The 23,805-nt window shown below is 39.9% G+C and overlaps 2 protein-coding genes across 2 annotated transcripts in view; one reads left to right on the forward strand and one right to left on the reverse strand.

The window, feature by feature from the left end:
• prkchb (protein kinase C, eta, b) overlaps positions 1-12,644 on the reverse strand; it is a 50,671-nt gene extending 38,027 nt beyond the window's left edge. Inside the window, exons 1-2 of the mRNA XM_079584344.1 lie at positions 12,507-12,644; positions 10,903-11,114 (exon numbers count right to left, since the gene is read on the reverse strand). Coding sequence (XP_079440470.1) covers positions 10,903-10,908 — 6 coding nt within the window. The 5' untranslated portion in view covers positions 10,909-11,114; positions 12,507-12,644. The remainder of the gene's footprint in view (positions 1-10,902; positions 11,115-12,506) is intronic.
• A 118-nt stretch (positions 12,645-12,762) lies between these two features.
• Positions 12,763-19,424, forward strand: six4b (SIX homeobox 4b; the record flags this gene model as incomplete). The annotated part of the gene is made up of 3 exons (XM_079584345.1): positions 12,763-13,496; positions 15,379-16,016; positions 17,744-19,424. The coding sequence occupies 3 exons, from the start codon at positions 12,763-12,765 to the stop codon at positions 18,214-18,216; spliced, it is 1,845 nt and encodes a 614-aa protein (XP_079440471.1). The 3' UTR covers positions 18,217-19,424.
• Between the last annotated feature and the right edge of the window lie 4,381 nt (positions 19,425-23,805).

Raw genomic sequence — 23,805 nt, forward strand, 5'->3', positions numbered from 1 at the left:
CCATACTGGTCCGGCCACCGCAGGGCTATAAGAAGTAGGTGAACCTGGTCCCTTTCCAGAATTCCCAGGAGCAGAGCGATAGGGGGAAATGCATACAAAAAAAGTGGACAGTGAGATGAATTTTGAGACGCAAACAGATCCACTTGTGCCTGGCCAAACACCCTCCATATGTCTCCACCCCTTGGGGTGGAGCCTCCATTCCCCAGGCATCAGCCCCTGTCTCGACAGGATGTCTGCTCCTATATTCTGGGCCCCAGGAGGATCACAGGAGGATTTGGTGCACCAGTTGCAGAGTGGACGCGAGCGCAAACCCCCCTTGGTTATTTATATAGGCGACCACCGATGTGTTGTCTGTGCGGACAAGCACATGATGGCCCCTGAGATCTGCAAGGAAATTCTTTAGAGCAAGAAATACAGCCAACATCTCCAGACGGTTAATGTGCCATGAGAGATGGTGGTCCCTCCACAGACCCCGAGCCGAGCGTCCTTCTAGGATCGTTCCCCAGCCCGTGAGAGAGGCATCTGTAGTTAGCATCTGTAGTTAGCATCTTGCGACGGTGACAGGCTTTCCTGCATCAACATTGAGTCCCACACCACGCCTGGAAAAGGTAGAGTCTTGTACAGGGGCTCTGTTTTTGGCGTTTAGCCGTAACCCCAACTCTTTAATGTGGGCATCTCGATGCCGAACCGCCAACTGATGCGACTGAGCCAGAATCAAAGGCATCCCATGGCCACAACGTTTCCGGGTGGTCCTTGAGATATGTGCTCGCCGGAGGCCGCTGCACCCTAAAGCACATGAGGTGTCAGGGTTGGCAGAACGGTTCCCTGAGGGCACCGAAAGGAGATGGGCACCATATAATGAGGTGTTGACCGCTCTGCTTCTGGGGGAACTACCCTCATTGGCCTGAGCCCTCAGTTGTCAGGACCTCTTCCCCGCAGCCTTCTTAGAGATAATGATGGTCCGCAGATCCGTCTTACCCTTAAAAGACTGCGGGTGAGAGCGCCCTCCCTGTCTCCAGCCTTTCTGTGGAGGAGCACGGGAGGCAACGCTCTGCTTCTGGGTGGCACGGTGTGAAGAGCTGGCTTTTGAAGTTTGGTGCTGCTCCCCCAAGAGACATGAGAGCGATGGGAGAGGAGCTTCTGGAAAGTGGCCACCTGCTTGGCTGCCTCCTGGAACCTCTCGACGACTGAATTTACAGCGTCGCCAAAGAGGTCAGAAGGTGACGCGCCGCATCCATAAGAAAACTCTTGTCCTTTTCTTTCATATTACTCAGATTGAGCCACAGATGCCTCTCATTGGCCACCGGGGCTGCCATAGAGTGGCCGATGGATTTAGTCGTCTCCTTGGTGGCCCTAAGAGATAAAGCGTGTACTTCCAAACCCTGAGAGAAGGCACTGGATCTATCAGGTGAAGGCAGAGATAAGACTAGGCCCGTCTCTAACCCCGCTGATAGATCCATTTGCGAACCCCATGTCTGTGATTGTCGCTGTGCCTCGGCTGTGTCCTCACTAAGGCCCTGTTTACACGAGAACGCTCGCGGGTGAAAACGTAAAAATATTGTATCAGATGTTCCTTACGTTTAGATGGGGTTTAGGCGTTTTTGGGGTTTGAAAACGCAAAAAAGTGAAACCACCCTTCAGAGTGGAAATCTTAAAAACGCTCCACCGTCACGGTCCCGTCTAAAGGGTAAAAACGCAAAAGTCTGCTAGACAGTGAAGACACCGATCTGCTCTCGTCGCGTACACGTTTACGTCACAGGCATGCGCCAGTACAGGAAAATAACAAAACATTATCAAACTAAAATATAGTATTAATTTCATTGACAAAAAAAAAAAAAAAAACTGTCATTTTGCGCTGTCAAGAGCACGGAGGGTTAAAGCAGCAACTTTAGCATATTAAACATGAAAAACAGTGTCAGCGTCTCTTTCACTTTCAGTGCTCCACATTGCCACCTAGCCGCCTGGAGTGCATACTACATCGAATTTCACACACTTTTGCGTCACCACATGCACGCAGATTTCCCCCCCCATAACGCTCGTCTAAACGCAGAATAAAAAGTGATAACGCAACACCACTTTTGCGTTTTCTCTTCAGATCGTTTCCGTGTAAACATAGCCTAAGGAACGCCAGGCGGGATCGGAGTGTCCGCATTGGAAGCACATCACAGTGCTCAAAGCCAGCACCCTCGAGCGCTGACTGTGTATGCTCCTCACCCAAACTAGCTACACAAAGAATGTGTGTGTCCCCACCTGTTAAATAATGCAGGCAGGGGTGCACACACATCCTGAACTGCTGCTTGCTCGCCATGACATTATATATATATCGGATATAAAGACAAAACAACACCAAATAGACAAGGACAGTTTCACAATGAGCGCTACTGAAGACACAGAAGCTAGTGCAGCTTGTTTTGGGCAGGCTTTATAGTTTCCAGGCTCATGATGTCACCCGCCTCTGACAATCCGTCACACCATTGGACTGATTTTACATGTGCTTCAAGACTTCATCACGCGAAGCGTTCCCTTAGCATCAATTGACGCAGCGCGAGTTCCCTTGAAAAGGAACTAGTAATATTTCAAAAAAGAAATGTAACATTTAAAATGTTTTTTAAAAAAACGTTCCATGAACACTGTATAAATGATGTTTTCATGTTAACGTTTTGAGAATGTTATTAAAGACCAGATAACTTTGAGCGAACCTTGCCAGAACGTTCTGAGAACATTCCCCTTTCTACTAGTCCTACTAGTAGTAGTAGATCACAAGTTGTTAATATAAAAAAACCTCTCACAAAAACATGGTCTAACCACGTGCCTTGTATATCATATGGGTCCTAAACAGAGAGTTTAGCAACTTGAGACTCCCCCTGTTAGTGAAGCAAGGGCGTTAGCTAAACTAATAAACATTAAATTATTAATCATGACCTTTTCCAACCACTCAGATTCCCAAAGGTCCATAAGGAGGGTGTACAGAGGCTGAACTTCCTGCTTTGTCGTCATGTTGCTGTTGCTTGGAGAGAGGGTGGGAGCGCACTAAACACTCATCACTCATCACTCATGTCCTTCTCTTCTTCCTCTGATGATGAGAGATGATTTCCCGACAACTGCTCCTTGGTAAAACAAATGAGCAGAAAATATTCTGGGTATCCCACCAATTAACCCGAAAAGGGGAAAAAGTCTTTGGAATCTTTTCCTGATTGCCAGTTAGTGCTGAGAAATCTGCGTCTCTCCGAGATGAAGTCATTTTCTTACGCTGTGCCAACAGCAACAAGAGCAAGATTGCTCACTGGTTTTTTCTTTCTCTCTTGCTGTCAGCATTTGAGGTTTAATTCAGGTTTGAGGAACTGCACTGTAAACTCTCTGAGTTTTTTTGTTTCTCCCTTAATACACCACATGGTGCCTACTGCCAAGAAATGCGTAAGGAAAACATTCACTCACACAGCGAAATTCAGAACTCAGCAAATCAGAATTAATGAGTCAGGGCACTCAAAGTCATTTTGCACCACTTATTGATGTGAATAGATTGCATATTACTATTTAAACATAATGCTTTCCACTTCAATAATTATAGGCTTAAAACTTATAACATTGATTTGACAAGGATTGATCCTGGTGTTCACCAGTGACGTCTCTGAACTATCATTCTTTGAATTGACATGATTGACATTTTCACACTGACACACGCATGCACACACACACGTTGTGTTTTCATGTTTTATAGACATAGTGATTTTTACTAACCCTACCCCTAAACCTACCCATCGCAGAAAACTTTCAGCATTTTTACATTTTCAAAAAACATCACTTAGGATGATTTCTAAGCTGTTTTCTTCATGGGAACCAAAAATGTCCCCACAAGGACAAGGATTTCAGATATTGACATCTTTGTGGGGACATTTTGTCACCATACGGTTTACCAGACGGCCCACAGACGGTACATTACAGGGCGTGCACACACACACACACACACACACACACACACACACACACACACACACACACACACACACACACACACACACACACACACACACACACACACACACACACACACCTGTTCATAGCATCTGTGCAAAAAAACTTTAACCGCAAACTTTTTTCTTTTCGACTCTTATCGAAGGACAAGTGTTGTCCCCGTATAATAAACAGAGTCGAGTAATGGCAGCTGCCTTGGCCACATCTATGGTTCAAGTTCCATATTCACACTGTAATACGCTGGGTGATTTATGATGAGCCGATGTCAGTCCCCTGCAGCTGGATTATAAAAACCTGACAGAAAAAACCTGCCAAGAAAAGAGTGAGTCTCTCTCTCTCTCTCTCTCTCTCTCTCTCTCTCTCTCTCTCTCTCTCTCTCTCTGTGTGTGTGTGTGTGTGTGTGTGAGGCTAAAGTACTGGAGGCAGAGATAATGGCCAATAGTAATGGCAAGAGAGCACTCACTCCCCAGTTCTCTAATGACCATTTCTCATCCTTCTGGAGAATAATATTGATCACAAACAAATGAGCAAGCCAGATTAAGGTTGGCATGAGGACATAACATGGCCTTTAAAACAGGAATTCTGTGAGGTTATTACTGTAACAGCGTTGTTGTGTAAGTCTGTTCATGCGTGTGTTATACGTTAAATGCAGCACCTTTTTTTACTAAAACAATGCCATGCACCCTTGAGTCACAAGCAAAGCTTAAAGGTGCAGTGCCTAATTTCCTCATCATTACACAAACAACTGTAACTGTAAACTGTAAACTGTAACAGTTCAAACAAACCATTCAGCTGTGCTGCTGAAGAAAGTTAAAGTTACTTCACCAATAATTTTTTTAATGAAACTGTGATGTTTGTCTAAAGTAATTTTTGCTTATCGGTTGAATTGGATCAGTGAAGGTCACCAGCAAAGACATTGGATAATATAGTGAGATTAAATACATAAAGTATATTTGTGTAATCGAACATATTTAATTATTGCAGGTTTGCATATAATTCTGAGGTTGCATTTTACAGTTTTTATTGTTTTTGAGTAACTTGCGTTACTTATTTGAAAAAGTAACTCAGATATTTTGTTATATTTTAAAAGTTGTGCATTACTTTAGTTGCTTGAAAAAGTAATCTGATTATGTAACACGCATGTGCTGGGTGGTTTTTAAATGCTTATAATCAATCAGGCAAAATGTGTACATCTAACTACTTAAAAAAAGTAATAGCAGGATGAGTTACGCATTAAAGTTTAATAATTCGATTTAAGAGTTTATGTCAATACCTAAAGTATGAGTATAATAATAATATTATATATATATATAAACACCATTCAAAAGGGTCAGTAAGATTTTTTAATTAATTACTTTTAGATATTTATAATGTTATAAAAGATATCTATTTCAAATAAGTGCTGTTCTTTTGAACTGTCTATTCATCAAAGCATCCTGAAAAAAAGGATGATGTTCCCACAAAAATATTAAGCACAGCTGTTTTTAACATTGATAATAATAAGAAATGTTTCTTGTGCACCAAATCAGCATATTCAACTGATTTATAGAATGAATAAATTGCATGTTAAAATATATTAAAATAAAAAAAGATGTTTTACATTCGAATATTTCTCAATATTAATGTTTTTACTGTGTTGTTTAAATAAATGCAACCATGGTAAGCATAAGAGACTTCTTTCCCAAATCTGAAAGTATCTTACAGATCCCAAACGTTTGAACAAAAGCTTCCCCAATCAATCAGCTGCTGATTTGTATGTTCACAGATATACATAGTTTAGTCGCTTCAACCCACAAAGTACCTGCGGCAACACTGTAGAAGTAGCCCAATTCGGCGGGAAAAACACGCACTTGGCAACACTGGTACCAAACCAAAGGTGCTCTGAGGAACAAATTAAGTAGAACTCCCCTTTAGTCAATATTATCACCATAGGAGGCTCTGTCAAACAGTGGGCCTGCTTTGCTTATGTAAACATGTAACATACTGGTGAAGAGTAATCATCCTCATGGGGAGCATGCAGGCACTCATCCATAATTCCTTTTAATGCGGGTTTGATCACTACGTGACCGACTGGAGTCAAGGCAGATGTGTTCGTCATCCCTTCAAAGAACAAGAAATACAATTCTGATGTTATTATTTAAAGCTATTTGGACTGATGTGCCTGTTTAATTAGATTAAAACCTTCTTATACATGACAACAGAAGACCTAATTTGCCTTTCATTAGTTCTTTTCAGTGTCAAAATGTTGCAGAATGAGAGATATGGATATGGATCATTCTTTATTTGAGTTCCTCTCTTCAGGGGAGAAGACGGAGGCCAAGAAAAACACATTTTCTCAAGCATTTCTTTAGCAATAATGCCTGATAATGACGTTCGATGGAGAGAAATACCCGTCAAAGATGGAGAGATGCCAGGGGGTGGGACACATAAACAATACAGCGAAAGGAGCCAACTATGCCAGGAGCTAAAGCCCTGACGGAGCAGACTTCACACCTGCAAGCTCTCCACAGCAGCCCCTATGCAAACACTGCAAACTCAGGGAGAAAGAGATAGTCAACTGCTGATAAGATAAGACAAGACATTTCCCACATTGATGGGGCTAGAAGGAAAACTACTGAGCTGATGCTTTAAGGAGTTTTCAGAGGTCTTTCCTGATCAATATATTGAAGGTGAAAGCGCACTTTTATCTTGATTGTTCACCTTTTTGTGGTTCTTCTCACCTCATTCCCTTCATCTTTAATATTCTGTCTTTTAAAAGCCTGTATGTCAGCAAAGCATTATATTCTCACACAGAGGTCCACTCCACATACTTAAGCTCCTTCACTGAGCAACACTGTTTCGAAGTAAATACAAAAAACAACAAAACCTCAGTTTAGCTGTTATCCATTGTGAAGGTGTGAAGGTGTATGTACACAGACTGGGTGTGCATGTGAGTGGCGGGATCAGTATTTAATGTAGATTTGACACATATCCAATTATAATCACAAAACTGAGGGCCTAATATTTTTTTTCCAGTTTTTATTTTATTTTATTAATTTATATTATTATTATTATAAACCAATTCATGTAGGATATTCATTTTTATGCACAAAACATTTCAGGAAAAACATTTATTTAATTACTATTAATAATAAAATACTATTAATATATTTAGGCTATATTAGTATTATAATATAACATTAATCAATATCATTAATATTAAAAAAACAAGCAATGTAGAGGAAAAATAGGATTCATCTTATAGTGAAATATTATTTTCCCCCACTAGTTTAATTTACATAGATATTTAGTTATTCAGCAGAAAACTTATAAACTTGCTATGCAGGAATAGTGTGTGTGTGTGTGTGTGTGTGTGTGTGTGTGTGTGTGTGTGTGTGTGTGTGTGTGTGTGTGTGTGTGTGTGTGTGTGTGTGTGTGTGTGTGTGTGTGCTTGTTTATGTGATTTATGAGGCCACAAATTTGTATAATGACATGTGTGGGTAGGTTTAGGGATAGGGACAGTGTAAGGGGACAGAATATACAGTTTGTACAGTATAAAAACCATTACGCCTATGGAATGTCCTCACAAGTATAGCAAAACAAACTTTGTTTGTGTGTGACCCTCCTCCGTTGTTGACAGTACACAAGGTTAAGACACACCCTGGTCAGAGAAGCCTGGGAATGGAAGATTTGTTGGCAATACAAAATACTGCACAGTCATCACAGATGACAAAGTCACTACAATACAAGTGTCATATTTGTCATTTTAATATTTTAGCGTTGTTTGTTGCCATAAGTAACAACAGGGGGGAGGGGGGGGGGGGATCACTGAATTTGACAATGAATGTATGTCAGTGTATGTCATTACAGTGTCCAAAGGCATAATCTTCATAACTCATCTGCGGCTGTTCATATTCATTGGTGGAATCCGATATGGCTGAACAATAGGACTGATTAGAGTGATTTTCCCTTTCCACTAACTCAACAATGTTTTTTGTTTGACCTCTAACTTCACACCTTTCTATCCGCAGATAAGACGCATTTAATTATATTTATTAAGGGTCACTTAGTGATGACAGAAAGCAGGACTCTTGCCAATAAGTAGCAATACTCTTAACTTGATATACTACATAGTGCAAGATTAGCTGTTGATGATAAACTGCAAGGTAATATGACTGAAACAAAAAGCACATTCTTCAAGGCAATGGTTTGTCCCACTGTCAATCATTCTTAGAAGGTTAAAATCATTTTCCCCCCTCCAGCAGAGTGACAACTAAATTAAACACATGTATGCCTGCCCCACACAGGCCCAGAGATCAGAGCATTAAGATTACAGTTTGCCTGCAGCGTTCAACAAGACATTTGTTTTTTTCTTTAGAACTCAATTAAAGGGCTGGGAAATGTAACACCTACATTAAACGCCTACAAAATATATCTGATACAGAGCAATCAGTCTTCAAAAATAGTTGTCATCATTACCTTGACAACAAGACAAAGGGGAAGAAATTGTTTGTAGTGGGGTGTCTCGTCTTAAATTAGTGTGTTTACCCTTGTGGTATTTTGAGTTTCTGTTTATTTCCCTGTCTGTCAGAATTACCTATTGAACAGGTCCTAAGCATACGCACACACTAATGCAAACATCCTGCTAATGCACATAGCATGCACACTCTTAAAGGCATAGTTCACCCAAAAAAATTTGGAGAAATTTCTTTGCAAAATAACACTCTATTAGCGCTCCTCAGTTATGTCGTGTCTCTTTAAAATTGTTTGGATTCTGATTGGCTGTCAATGTTTTTATCGTTCATCAGATGGGGGGGGGAAAAAAATCATTCTTAAAGTGATTCCAGCGATAGTGTTATAGCTGTGATCTGGACATCCCTATTTTCGTAGAATTAGAACGATTATTAATTTAAAACGATATAATTATCGTTATCTTCCCTGGTGTGAAAGACCTTTAATGAACGCAAAACATCCCAGCAACCAACGCATCTGTTCAACCTGGCATTTCCATGAAAACCATCAGAACGCCCAACCGTATACTTACTGCCATGATTATGTAATTTCTGGCGAAGTGAGGAAGCTGAACTCTGTTCAAACTGTGAAGCAAGTTAAATTGATCATTTTTGAAGACAAGCATGTCAGAGTATGAGCCAAACCTCTGTCAGAAATAAAAAATGCTTGCGCTGACTCGTTTTGCTTACATTCCATCCGAAACTCAGCATTACAGTCAAATCAAGGACATTTTATCCTACATTTAGCATGCACTGATCTCACAGATAACAGCTCACTGCGCGGTGCGAACAAACTGAAAAAAACTCCCCTTTGTAAGACTGGTAAAACCAGACATGGGGGAAACCAAAGAAAAAGACATGCACAAACAGATGCACAAAGCACATAGACAAACACACGCTCGTGCACACATCGGCACTCTCGCAGACCATCACCTTCAGAAACATTATGAAAGTAGACATAATATCCCACTCCCTCCTATCTAGCTGATGTTCCTATGTCTTCGTCAATTTTAGCTTGTCAATCCATCATGAAGAATAGCCCCCTTTGTAGCCCAGACAGGGGCAGGTGCTTAGTGGAAGCCCCCCAGGCCACAGGTTTAGATGTATTGGGAACATATGGAGGGAAGGATGGAGGTTGCAGAAGGGTTGGGGTGGGTTGCTTCTGTGCAGTTGCAGTGCGACAAAGGATTCATTCATGGCTATAGTGTCGGACATGTGGAGATGCCACAAGCAATGAAACAGAGAGCGGGTGGTGAACATATTTTAGAGGAATAGGGACCCACTCTCTATACCTTGATATCAAGACATAAAAAGTCAATGAATGATGAATGAGGAGCATATCTAAACCTTTTAAAACGATTTGACATTATGGTTAATCTGGTATAAAAAATATATAAATAAAATGGGAAAAGCAACAAAACATTTTTTTTTTAAAAACGGACTACATTAATACATATAAATAAATAAATAAATGAAAACAGTTATTCAGTGAATTATGAACTCTCTCTCTCTCTCTCTCTCTCTCTCTCTCTCTCTCTCTCTCTCTCTCTCTCTCTCTCTCTCTCTCGACTGAAGCATTGTGATGGATTTGGTTGCATGTGTTTTGGATCATCTGCTGAAGCTCCAGGTATACTGAGGATTTAAACTGGCAGGAAATTCTCTGCTGAATTCCAACACCCAGCCCCCTATGACAAACTTATCATCCCACTCTTACACATTGATTCAAGCAGGGAAATCTACACAAAGCCACCCAAGCAGTGAACAGAAACTAACAATGAGAATGGACTATTTTAAATTGTAAAAAAAAGAAAGAAAAAAAAGAAAAAAAAAACCCTTCCAAGACATAAATCACATAAAACTTAGCAGAGTGCACATATGGATGTGCATGTGCGCAAGCCAAAATGCTCCATTTACAATGATGGATTGTAAAGAAACACTTCAAAACATTTCACCATACCCTGAATAGAGATAACATCATTGTAAAGAGAAATGAGGAAAAGAAAAGTTGATATTTCTATCAACAAGCCTTGTAGAGATTGACAAAGTGCTTATAACAGTGATTTAAAATATTCAGCAACAACAACAATAAAAAAAAACTATAAATCATCCTCCATTGTCTCTAATTGTTTCTAACAGACAATTTAAACCAATTATCAGCTAACAAAAGCCATGCCCACAACAACAGGCAACACTTCACCTAATCTAAACGGGAAATCTAAGGGATAAAGGTAGCACTGTGGCCATTATAAAGCTGCATGCTCCCAAGGTTATACAGAGGTCTTATCCTGATGTTTGTAATTCACCATAACACAACTTCATGACAGCTCACTTCATTACATAGTCCATTCCCGATATGGCTGAACATCCCAGACATAGTTTACTGCCTTTCCCCTGCATTGGGCTTCTATAAGCACTGGACAGTATAAAGTCTGGTACGTACCTTCATTCCACCTTCATACCAAGAGCATGTGAATGCAGGGTTGTGCACAGAGCTTCTGCCAGGTATTCTGTTTGTTACTAGGTTTAATTTTAGGGATGCAATCACATCAAACTTCCCTTTGCTTTTGTGAGAGGCTTCTGGGGCCTCCTGTCAGCTGTTGTGGTTGTTGGCTCCCATACAGACCTTCAGTTTCCAGTAAACAGCATGACAAACTGAAAAAAAGTGCAATCAAGAGGCAGATTGTCAGTGCCTGTCTGACAAATGGACAGACATAAACAGTTGGAAGTTGCAGTGCAATATTTGAGACTCAGAAAATGTTTGTTTCTTACACAACCTAAATAAATAAATAGCATTGCATAATTTAGTTATTTCTTCATATTTCTTTAATTTCATTTCTTTAAATTAAAGGTGAAGCCTTCTAGACAATACTCTATATCTACAAAATAAACGTAAACATAATCAGAGTATGACAATGAGCAAAGCATTGACTCTGAGATTTAAAAGTCAAGTCAAGTCAAGTCAAGTCAAGTCATCTTCATTTATAGCGCTTTTAACTATGTAGATTGTTTCAAAGCGGCTTTACAGTGATAAACGGAAAATTTAAGGTAACAGAGATTGTTTTGGCTTAGAGGAGTGTTGTAGCATATTTTGCTTCAATTTCTGCAACTTAGATTTATTTATTTATTTATTTATTTAGCTTTCTGTGTCTCAAACTTTGATATAATATTCCCATATTTATCTGCTATAAATTAAAGCAATTTGTAAATATATAAATTAACTCAAAACTGTGAAAAATAAATGTCAAGAGTCCTGTTGTTATAACCAATGGGGTTTTAAAGTTTGTGTATGAATCATTTATTGTGGTAATCAAAATCAGTTCACTTTAAACATTTGAATAAAAAAAGTAAATATTAAATAAATATTTTAATTTAATAGCATGCAAATATAAATACATAAAGCAGGCTAACAACTTTAAAAACATATATATATATATATATATACACCTAATCTGAACTGGAAATTTAGATTTTTGTTTAAACTTAAAAATGTAAATGTTAGTGACTGATGTGCTGCCTTAAAATGTTAAAATGTTATAGAGAATAAAGAATATAGAGTTATAAAGAATAAAGTTGACTAGTCTCTATTAAACAACTGAAATTAATCATTTCAGTTCAGTCAATTTGAAAGGTAAAGTTGTCCTAACTTAAGTTATATGTTAATTTCACTTGTTTTATTGTCCAATCTACTTGTTTAAGTTTAGTCAACTTGAAATGCGAAGTTTTCTTAATTGAGCATACAGACATGCTCATTCAGATGATATCTTTTAATATTAATTAACAGAGCATGACATAAAATTACACTACTTTTTTTTTTGGGGGGGGGGGGGGGGGTCATATAACTTATCACCTCCGGGAGGTAGTGATATCGCATATTAAGCTAATTTCTAAGTTGCTTTTACTACTTATTCTACAAGAAAAAGCATGTTTTGGCCTCATAACAGTCAGTGATTACACAATCTGAACAGGAAGCAACTACTTTGTACATATGAAAATGTGAAAACTCGTTCTTTGTATTGTGTGAGGACGTAGTGCAGCCTGCATTACCTTGAGCAGGTACCCGCGTTATAAATGGCACCCTTGATGGACGTTCCCAGCGCAAACATTTGTCTTCACATCCCAGTCGCCCCACCCCGCAGGGCCAGAGCGGCGAATCAAAATGCGCTCAGGACTTGGACTCCTTTCCAACGTGGGCTGTGGAGTTAAACTTGTAGTGGAACGGGGGACGCCAGATCTTATCCACACCACACAGCGGCCAGATACCTGATCGTGCTTGGATGGAGGGGCGAAACCCGATCGCCTGATGTGCTGCCTGAAACCCAGAGGAGTGACTTATCAGGACGCGTTCAAAATGTCTTCTTCCTCAAGCGAGGTCATTAGTGCCGATGAGATCAAGAGGGAGAATCGTGGGAGTGTCAAGCTGTCAGTGCTGGACCCCGCGGAGTTGCAGATGGAGAATGCCGAACTTTTGGACTGCTCGCCGGCCTCCCTGGCCTTTTCCCCAGAGCAGGTCGCGTGCGTCTGTGAAGCGCTGCTGCAGGGTGGGAACGTGGAGCGCCTGGCCAGGTTCCTCTGGTCACTGCCGCAGAGTGACCTGCTGCAGGGGAACGAGAGCATCCTGAAAGCTCAAGCTATAGTCGCGTTCCACCAGGCCCGCTACCAAGAGCTCTACTGCATTTTGGAGAACCACAGTTTCAGTCCGTCAAACCACCCGTCTCTGCAGGATATGTGGTACAAGGCGCGCTACACCGAGGCGGAGAAGGCGCGGGGCAGACCGCTGGGTGCCGTGGACAAGTATCGCTTACGCAGGAAATATCCGCTGCCTCGGACAATCTGGGACGGAGAGGAGACCGTGTATTGTTTCAAAGAGAGGTCTAGGAACGCGCTGAAGGAAATGTACAAGCGGAACCGGTACCCATCTCCAGCCGAGAAACGAAATCTGGCTAAAATGACAGGACTTTCTCTGACGCAGGTCAGCAACTGGTTCAAAAACAGGAGGCAGAGGGACAGAAATCCATCCGAGGCGCAGTCAAAAAGGTAGGACGCAGTTATAGTTGTATCTAAATCGTTGACTGAGAGGGGGACACGTATGATGGAATGCGCGAGACCGAATGGAGGACACGTTTCATCAATGTTTTGAAATACGAAGCTTTGAGCGCTTCTAGGTGTAGTTTTAAAGAACGTGGAGACCGTGACGCGTTCACTCTTAAAAAAAATAAGGTTCTTCAGTGGTTCTTTGAAGTCACATAGTGTTCAACGAATAATTTTCTTATTTAAAGCCATTTTGGCTGTATGGTTTTTGAGTTGGCCATCATAAAAAGTTATTTAGCCTATGTTGTATAAAAAGATGTTCAGATTATATTCGTCTCTGAAACCGTTGAAAGCCATTTTAAAGTGCATTTTTGAAGTACATATGATTTTCAAACTAATTATAGGCTAGAATAAAACGTTATTTGAAGAATAGTTTTAAAGTTCTTAAAACCAACATTTTGAGTCGGTTTAGCTAACTAATACTAAGCCTTTTTTTAACGATGTAGACATTTTATAAATTGACAGATTTAAATAAAAAGGGTCTCATTAATTGGATAAGCAAACAAAGAGCTGACAAACATTTTAACAGACGTGTGTAGTTGCTTTCCAACAGGCCATCGGTTTATTTTAGATATGATCAGCCATTACATTACCATAGCCATTGTCTATGTTTGTTTCTGGATTTTAAAGGCATTGTCCCACCCTGATAATCAGTCAGAGGGATCTGCACTCAATCTCCTGACGTGGCCAAAATCCTCTTCACAGCTTGAGGCAACAGAGGCAGATAAGAAGCAGCTCTTTGTAAACTTTTGCTTGCACCTTGATTGTATGACAGAGTTTCAAGCTGCGGTGGAAATAACTCTTAACCATACCGCCCGCAAAAATGTTGCTTTTATCATAAATAATAAATCTCGTAAATAAGGGATGTCAGTTTTTTCCGTATGAGTCTGCAGTGAGTGTTAGCTTTGATGTTGCACTGTCACCCTGACAAAGATAATTATTCATTGTTCGAACGAAGATGCCCATGAACTCCTTATGCGAGCCTTTTGGATCATAAAAGATCAACGATTTGTCGTGTCAATAAGATCTTTGTATATAGATGCTCACTCTGAACGATCCACCCGCAGCTGTCATAGTCTGTAAAGAGACCCTCCAAATGCCTTCAAGAGCTCAGATCCTTTTATCTGATTTTTGACCCCCGGGGGCAAGAAGTCAACTTTAGAAATGATGGCTGAGATATTTACAGAAAATGATTTTATTATAGCGGTCTGTTTTTAGAAGCGCACAAGAGGTTGACTTTTACAGTGGCCTCAATGTGCTTACAAGTTAATCAATTGGTTTATAAAGTCTGTTTCCTAAAGTGTATCTACACAAGTGCAAATGGGCTACTGCCACTAATAAAGCAGCTAATGGTTTTCTTACGTTTTTAATTTTTAATTTTTGAAACTGATTTTTTATTTTTTTTATTTGCTGATTAACAGAGAAACAAATAAACTAAGAGATATATTAGAAATGTTACACACAGAACACATAAGGGATAAGGCTTTATAAAATGAGTTTGGACCTTTTTTAATTTATTGTTATCAAATTTTCTGGGAAATATTAAGTAAACTACAACAATTAAAAATGAAAAGAGTAAATTCACAAGAGGGCAAATGGTGGATGACTATGTTGGAAAAAAAGCTATTTCCATGCAAAACACATTTTCAGCACCAAAGCAATAAATAAACACACACACACACACACACACACACACACACACACACACACACACACACACACACACACACACACACACACACACACACACACACACACACACACACACACACACACACACACACACACCAAAAGGTCTATTTCTTAAACTTTTTTTTTTTTTTTTCAGTGAGTCAGATAATCACAGTACAGAAGATGAGTCCAGTAAAGGCCAGGAGGACTTGTCACCACGTCCCCTCTCCAGCGGCTCTTCTAGCTCAGTCGCACATGGAACAGCCCCCCCTACAGTTTACTTGGATGGAGGAACAACCACCGTCATCCAACAAATTGGAGATGTAAAAATGCCCTCGCACGCAGCTGGAGGAATGAGTTTTAACGGTGACCTAGCGAGCGTGAATGCTCACTACATCAACGGTGGAGGCTACGTTCAATCACACAGTAGCAATGCTCTCCTGAATGGACTTGGCACCACAAGCGGCCATTTCTTGACCTTTGATCCCCAGAGGGTCTCCCATCACAGTCAGGAGAGGCTGTTAGGTGGGTCTTCAGTGTCTTATGCTCCATTCCCAATGGGGGTTTCTGAACCTGCCTCTGGAAAGCTGGACGCCATGCAGACTCTAGTTTCCAATGCTGAAGATGGAGTTATTTCTTCAGTGGTCTCCTTTGCTTCGGCCCCCTCCACGCCATCCACTACCTCAGGAGCCCTTCATCTCAGCAGTTACAGTGTGGTCAATCTCCAAGGAAATGAAACCACCATGGGTCTTCCTCCTCTAATGCTGCCACCATCCTCAACATCATCCACTCACGGTAGGAGGATCTTATTCATTAAGATACATGCTTAAAGGGATGCTCACCCGAAAATACCAATTGTGTCATTACAAAACCTGTATGACTGACTTTTTTTTCTGCAGAACACTAAAGGAACATATTTTGTTCTGTCTCAGTGTCTTTTTGCGCATTCAATGAATGTCAACAACGTTGTTGTCTGCCACTTCCAGTTTAAAACGTCTGATTTGCGCCTCTGCGTCTCATGCATATGTCTTTGAAGATACAATAACAACAATACCTAAAGTAGTCGGAGCACTTCTAGTGAGCTCATAAGAGGCAGAGTAATTACATCATCGCATTGGAGAATAAGACTGAACATTTATGCGGTTAAGCTTGCCAAAAGTGACCGCAGAGCTAGATGCAAAAGAGCAGAGGTTTTGCAAGAGAGGCTTGTGGGTCACGGGCAGTTGGAGTGTATTGTGGGTAAAACTGTGAGAGACATGTGAGGGTCCAGGTCAACTGGCTAGAGGATCATACCAAACGCAGGCCTCTCAACACGGTCCCCACCTCCCCTTCATGGCCCTAACCGCTCACTAATGGTTCTTTCCATGAATATTTTATGGCCACATCAATAACAGCAAGGCTAGCTGCGTTCTGCTCCTCTCTCGCTCGTCTGTTTTATCCTTTAATATGCAGTTTACGAGCCACATAAAAACAAACCCACCCCTGGCTGAACTTTTGATTTAGAAGGAAAACAGTTGGGCCCGAACGATCCAGCAAGAAAAAGACGATATTAAAATTGTTTAGCCGAAACCCTGTATCCTTGTGCCCATAATTTTCAAGGCAATTCAATAAAATATGTCTTCATAAAAACACAAAGTTTGATCTCCAGTGCCTCACAAATACAAAGAAACATTAGCAATTTCCTTGCAGTGCCATTCTTGTCTACGAAGCCAAAACTAGTGAGATGTAATTTCAGATTTTGTTCAAAATGTACTAGTCAGATGGAAGGAAAATATGTTCCTGACCCCCTTTATACAACAGCCCACCCTCACAAGCAATGACTGCGGGAAGCTACAGAAACCTTGTAGAAAACGTTGGTTCTAGTTTCAGAAAGTGAGCTAGTATAGCGAGGGGAGGAGGAGGAGTTTGGGCTCTGTGATTATTTATCAGACATTTGTGCAAGCCTAATGGAAGAAAAGTGTCTGGCCGAATGCCAGAGGCTGTCACTGCAAGAGACATGTGCCAAGAACCACATTCTAGAGTTACAAGGAAATCATAGCGAGTCTAACCGCAAACAGAAAATGAAAAAGGTGTTTCATTTTACAGTTCACTTGAAAAGTTCTGACGAAAAGAAGGAAAAGGAGTACAAAAAGATAGACTGAAAGAATGACTTAAAAAGAAAGAGAGAGAAAGATGCGAACCTCTTGAGATAGCAACAAAGGAGTCCCATCTGGATAAACAGATCACACCTTCACGCTGTCCTTTCTCTCTCATCCATTCTCAAACGAGTTGTATTAAACTGTCCAGGCCATTCTGGAAAAGTGTTTGGGTTTACCTTGATGTCACAGCACAATAGCCTATGTGAACTACTCTGTTATTTTGAGTCGTTTTGACCATGTGTTTTATGCACTGAATGAAAAGGGAGAATTAAAATCCCAACTGTCCACCTTTTGGGGAAAAAAAGGTCTCTATAGAAGCTTACCAGAGATGGAGAACTACATTTACTGAACTGGATTTCATTTTCTCTTTTATCCTCTATACAGGCTCTGCTCCTTTGGGCAATGTGGTCAGTGACTCTTCCCAGCACTCGAGCCAAACCCTGCTCTACACGCAGACTGTGAAGCAGGAGCCTTTGGATGTGTCTGGAAGCTACACTTATCATTCTGAAATGCCCCTGGACCAAGGAGGCAACCTGGGCTACACAGCCTCCCTTTTCCTTTCGTCTTCCTCCTCTAGTGGTTCTCTTCAACCTACCGTAACAGCCACAGTCACCTCTGCCCTCTCCAGCACCGAGGTACATCACGCTCTGAGTCAAGCTGGACGTGGTCTCCAAGAGAACAGTGTAGCCCTGTCTTCAGACTACAGGTCTCAAGATGTCCTGCTGCCCAACATGCATGTTGCTTCTAGGGCAGGAGAAGGCCCAGTCAGGGTTGTTTGTGGGGATCTGGACATGGAAGGGAAAGAGCTGGCCAAGCTGCAGACTGTACAGATGGACGATGATGGAAGCGACCTCTGATGATGTCATTAAAAATGAAGAGCAGCATTTCACTCGTGCTGGACCGGTTTTGTCTCACCACATTGTGCTCTTACGGACTCTGTAAGCACATATCATTCTCGAATGAACCCTACCGATGGATATAAAATACGAACTGTGCCTTCCTGTCCTCAGATATCCCAACTTGCACTAAGAGGGCTGCAGAATGTACCAGGCAATGCACTGACCTTTTGAAGATTATTTGGCTGCAGTGTCTTTACCCACACCTCAAAACATGTACGAAAAGACCCATTAAAAAGCACAAAACAAATGTGCTCTGAATCACACAAAAATGCAGCTTTTTTCATTTTACAAGATTTTACTGAAGCACAGATTTTTGTTGTTGTTGTTGTTTATGGTCTTTTGTATTTAAATTCTTTGAGTGTGACAATGCAAATGTGATAAAGCTTATTTTGTTATGTTTGACTTGAGGAATTTTATGTTACAGAATTTTTGATTCAAACATACAACTCTTTCTATGCATCCCAGTGTGGACTTTTTCTTTTTTTTTTCTTTTTTTTGTAAAGTATAATCTTGACCATTAACTGGTCACATGTGCCTTCTTCATAAACTGTCAATATACTAGGAAGCTAGGTTAGGAAACAAGACATTTGTTTGGTAGGATTTATGAGAAATAACTGAAGTATGAGTGTTTGTTTTTCTTGATTTGTGTGCAGACTGTTTTAAAATGATTTGGGCATAAGCTGTCATTTACTTTATCGTTAGAAAATGCCCGGCGCTGAGTTCTGTAAACCTTGCAGGACAAGAAGAATATTCTTAAGGTGTGGTCACATTTATTGTAGTTCAGCAAATTTCATTGGAATCGGAATGTCGTCATTTCAGTAGGAATCCACAATTGGGATATGTTGCATTCTGTGAAAGGTTTCCCCTCACAGATTTCACAACAGGTTCAAATTAGTCTCGCAAATTCGCTACATTGACCAACAGAAAGCTGCTTTGTTTGAAAGTGACTTCAGCACTTCATACATCGCTACAAAATTGAGAATTGACAAATGACATTTTCTGTCTCCAAATGTTGCTAAGATTTCACTAAAGTGACTGCACCTTTACACCAAAAGTGAGCTCTGTACATATACTTCCAGAACCATGAGAAAACCTAAACCGTCAGTCCTGCTTGAAAAAACTATTTTTTCTAAACCACCCTATTAAATATTTATATTTGTACATATATAATGAATGATCCGAGGGTTGTCTATGTCACTGACACCGGTGTTTCACATTAGAGTCCTAGCCAGATAATTCAATAAGTAAAGGGAATGACATCACTTTCAATGAATCATCTCTTACTGGAAGCACCAGGTAAGTCGGCTATATGTTTTTAACCAATGGCAGGCGTGATGTCGGTCTAAAGGACATCCAAGACTATCCATTTAACCAGATCAGGCTACAACTTGGACCCCCTGGATGGCTGGCGGTGATCTCAGACATTACTAATGCATGGACGTACACATATGCAGGACGGTGGAGATCAAGCTTGTGTTCTCACCAGGGGCGTCCTCTGTGATCTCCAGCCAAAACCTGGCAGCTGAATAAGCCCCGCTCACTCTTAAAGTGTCATATGGTACCTGTCATGACATTACTCAAAGTAAAGGTCATCCAAAAAGCCAGAGTGTATGCGGAGAAGTTACATATCCTTATTAGATTTCCTGAAGCGTCCTCACATGATCTAGCAGGAATAGACTTTTGGCTAGGACTCCGGGGCAAAAATGCAGGCTCATCGTTTGGTAGATAATGAACGGGTGATAGGAGATATATACTCTGTTCTTAATATTATTGAACAGGATTTTAATATCGCACATCAACGTGTTGTAGCACACAATAGGCAGCAGATATTTTAACTAATGAGACTGGTATCTATGCAAAGTTTGATTGTTCAAGAAAGTGTGAAAGTAGGAGCCAGAATGTCCAAAGTCTGTTTACTGCCGTGGGAACATTTCCTTGTCTTGGCGCGCAGTTGTCTACACCAGCCTGTGTGAGTCAACGCTAATTGAATGGCGCCCAGGTAGGATTTTCTCCCTCGCACAAAGGAGAAGACAAAAAAGCACATTGGGTAAAGAATCTATTGTTACCTGCCCAAAGGTGACCCTGTCGCCTAGGGCACCAGATTAGCTGATTGCCAGGTATCAGGTGGCGCCTCCTGGAATACTGCAGGGTAAGAAAGCACCATTGTCTGGGGCTTTAAGCAAAGAAATGGTGGGCGCACGAAAGAGGGACATGTGTGTTTTATGTCCCCAATTTCCCCTTGGCAGACTATATGTCACTGTGTGTTTCATGGGAAGCAGTGTTATGTTGCTTTTCTGTATTATTTAAATACAAAATACGTCACTCCATCACCTTGTACCGTGAATGGGATGGTTCATCTTTTATAACAAAAGGCTCAGAAGAGAACAAAAAAACACCTTTCTTTTAATTCGCTATCCAGTTTCACCAAAAGAATGTAAAGTACAAGGAACTTCGTGTCAACCACAGACTTATATATATCATGAGAAAAGTACTGTACATCAAAAAAAATTCATGGTTTAGCAGATATGAAGAAAGTAATAAAAGATCCACACTCCAGAAGACAGCAATTTGAAAAAAAAAATTAAAACAAAGTGAAGATGTTCATAAATCCTGGGAAAGACAGGCCATAAAAAATAAGAAACCCTGCAGAAGTGGGCTTATTAAAGAACCTGACCCCTGACTTTTTCTGGAGGTTTCAAAGTGTGACATTTAGTAAAGCACAGCAGACTGTGAAGCACATGTAACCGGACCCTTGTGCCCACTGCACCACAGCACTATATACTGTGCGCTAATGTGAGGTCAAGGGGCAACTGGGTCTGAGACCCACCACTTCTGTACACACACACCCTCTTCAATCTACAGAACAATAATCTTTGTTTGTTTTATGAAAACACTGAGTGAACAAGTACTTCCAAATACTTCCATACAATAAAAACATCATTCTAAGCAAAGGAATCATAACAATTAGTAATACTATATATATATATATTATATATATATATATATATATATATATAATACATATTCAAAATATAATTATATATATTATATAATATTATAATATGTGTTCTAATATCACTAGAAAATCCAAGCCAGCAGGGGTCAGCAGAATGACTTCAACATCTAGTCCATTAAATGTAAGGGATGCTCATAAGCTATAGTTTTAAATGCTGTATTGAGAGCTTTGTGGCATGGGTCTGCTTTGACTTTGCAAACTTACCTCAGTAGAAAAATATAAGCATGAATGCTGATGGGTTTGTGGCATGAGGAAACCAAAGACTTGATACCACACCACATAAAAGCTTTAAAATACAACTCTAGAAAAAAACTTGTTCTTTCACATTCTTGTGCAGATAGCAAGTGCCAGCTACTTTCTGAAATAACCGCATGTATTGTTATCATTTGCGTTTCTGATTAGAATGGGGAAAGACACTCAAACAATGTGACAAGCAAAATGATGAGTGTCCTAATCATGTCCTACCGGGAGTCAGAAAAAACTATTTGATGATTTATTTATATTTATTTATTATTGTCGAAGTAGTGTTTAGGGCATAATAAACAGATGACACAATCACTTTTGTAAAAAAAAAAAAGTAAAAAAAAGAGAGTTCGAAAGAAATATCTTATTTCATACGAATTTAAAAAAATAGTAGGCCTATGTAATTAATCTGCTGTGTCTCCCAGCAGATGAAAACACACACACACACACACACACACACACACACACACACACACACACACACACACACACACACACACACACACACACACACACACACACACACACACACACACACAGTCCTGATGTCCTCTACTAAGGACACAACGGAAAAAAGTTTTTCTTGTACAATAAATTAAACTCTGCTTTAACAATCTGAACAAAAAATAAAACAATCAAATATAAGTACAAAAATAATCATGTATAATTGAAATAATATAAAGGTTCTCTGTATCAGGTTCTCATTTTCATAAACCAAGAGGTTTATTAAAATTATTCAATTATTGAGCATAGGCCTATGCCTCAAATTACCCAATGTAGGCCTACTTTTACCCAGATTACCTTTACTCACCCTATGACTTCAATAATTAGATGTAAATGTCACTTTACATTTCAAACCAATTATTTGATTCTCTCCTTACCAATGACCAAAATTAGATTCGTGTTGTTTTATTATTTTTAATTTAACTGATCATTAATTCAGATTGATTAATTAAAAAAATTTGATTGCTTTGATGTTAGCCTTTCACATCGCATTAACAACACGTTAGACTCTAGTCTAAAGTTAAACCATGCAGCAAATTAAGAATAACGTGTTTACGAACGAAATTTCTGCGTCGAACTGATTTAATATAATTTTTTACATTTTAAATTTTCTGTTTAATACGCTTGGAGAGTTATGGACATGACTGAACCTTACTTTAAGAGAATGACCTCATTGTTGTTCATTGTATAGCCTACCGTGATTGCTTTTTTGAGGGAAGCAGTTTATGGTGTGTTTACCATTGGTATGTGTGCCGGAGTTCGCGTCGACCTTGCCAACCCTCGCCTTTAGGCCATAAAAGAGCACATCTTGAAATGATCAAGGCCTGAGAACGGGCACGGCCTTTCGATTTCTGAGGTTTAAGGAGGGGGCGCGCGGCAATGTGCTGGAGACATTACGACAACCCGAGCGCCGTCAATCACAGGCCCGTGTGCTGTTACACTGACGCTGATACTTGACCCTACTGACGAAATAGACCTAAATGTCGTTAAATTCAATAAAGTCTAGTCACATACAGCAATGGAAAATTGGTTATGGATTGGGAAACCACCGTTAAAAACGTATGAAACGTCATTTAATCCAATGAGATAGATAGCTATGTGATGGAGCAGTCAAAATAATTTACAAGACCCTCGTTGTAAAAATATTGTTGGTTTAACTTGAAGTAAGTTACCTGGTTACATTAATTTTTTTTTGTTAAATTAAATTAAAATATTGAGTTAATTCAATGAAGGAGATTGGTTTAATAAAAAGAAACTCAAAATATTATGTTATCTGAACCACATTAATTATCTAAGTTGATTTGAAGGAATAAAAAAGTTGAGATAAATCGTGAAAATATTTATATATATATATATTTTTTAGGCTACAGTACATTCATATGAAAAATGAATTAGCAATACGCATTTAAAATAGTTTAAAGTTTTGTAAAAAAATAATAATTTTGTAAAATGAGACAAAATGATTCACAAAACTTAAAGTGAACCAATGACACAAAAGCGTGTTTTTTATTCTTCTAAAAATATAAAATGTAGCCTAATAGGCTACAACAATTTATTTTGCATTTTAAAATAAATTGCGAGCCCAGAAAATATTTACTGGTACATCTTTAGCGTTTACGTTTTTTTTTTGTGTGTGCCTTGGGTGATCCCTCAGGACAGATGGACGGGGCAGCTTTCATTAGCCTGCTCCTCTGACCCTTCAGAGACAGTGGACAAAAAGTTGTTTTCACAGGTGCACGGATTGGCTGCTAAAACCGATTAAGTCCTCGTTTTATCCCAGTGTC

This window comes from Phoxinus phoxinus, assembly GCF_949152265.1.
Source record: "Phoxinus phoxinus genome assembly, chromosome: 16".
NCBI classification, from domain to species: domain Eukaryota; kingdom Metazoa; phylum Chordata; class Actinopteri; order Cypriniformes; family Leuciscidae; genus Phoxinus; species Phoxinus phoxinus.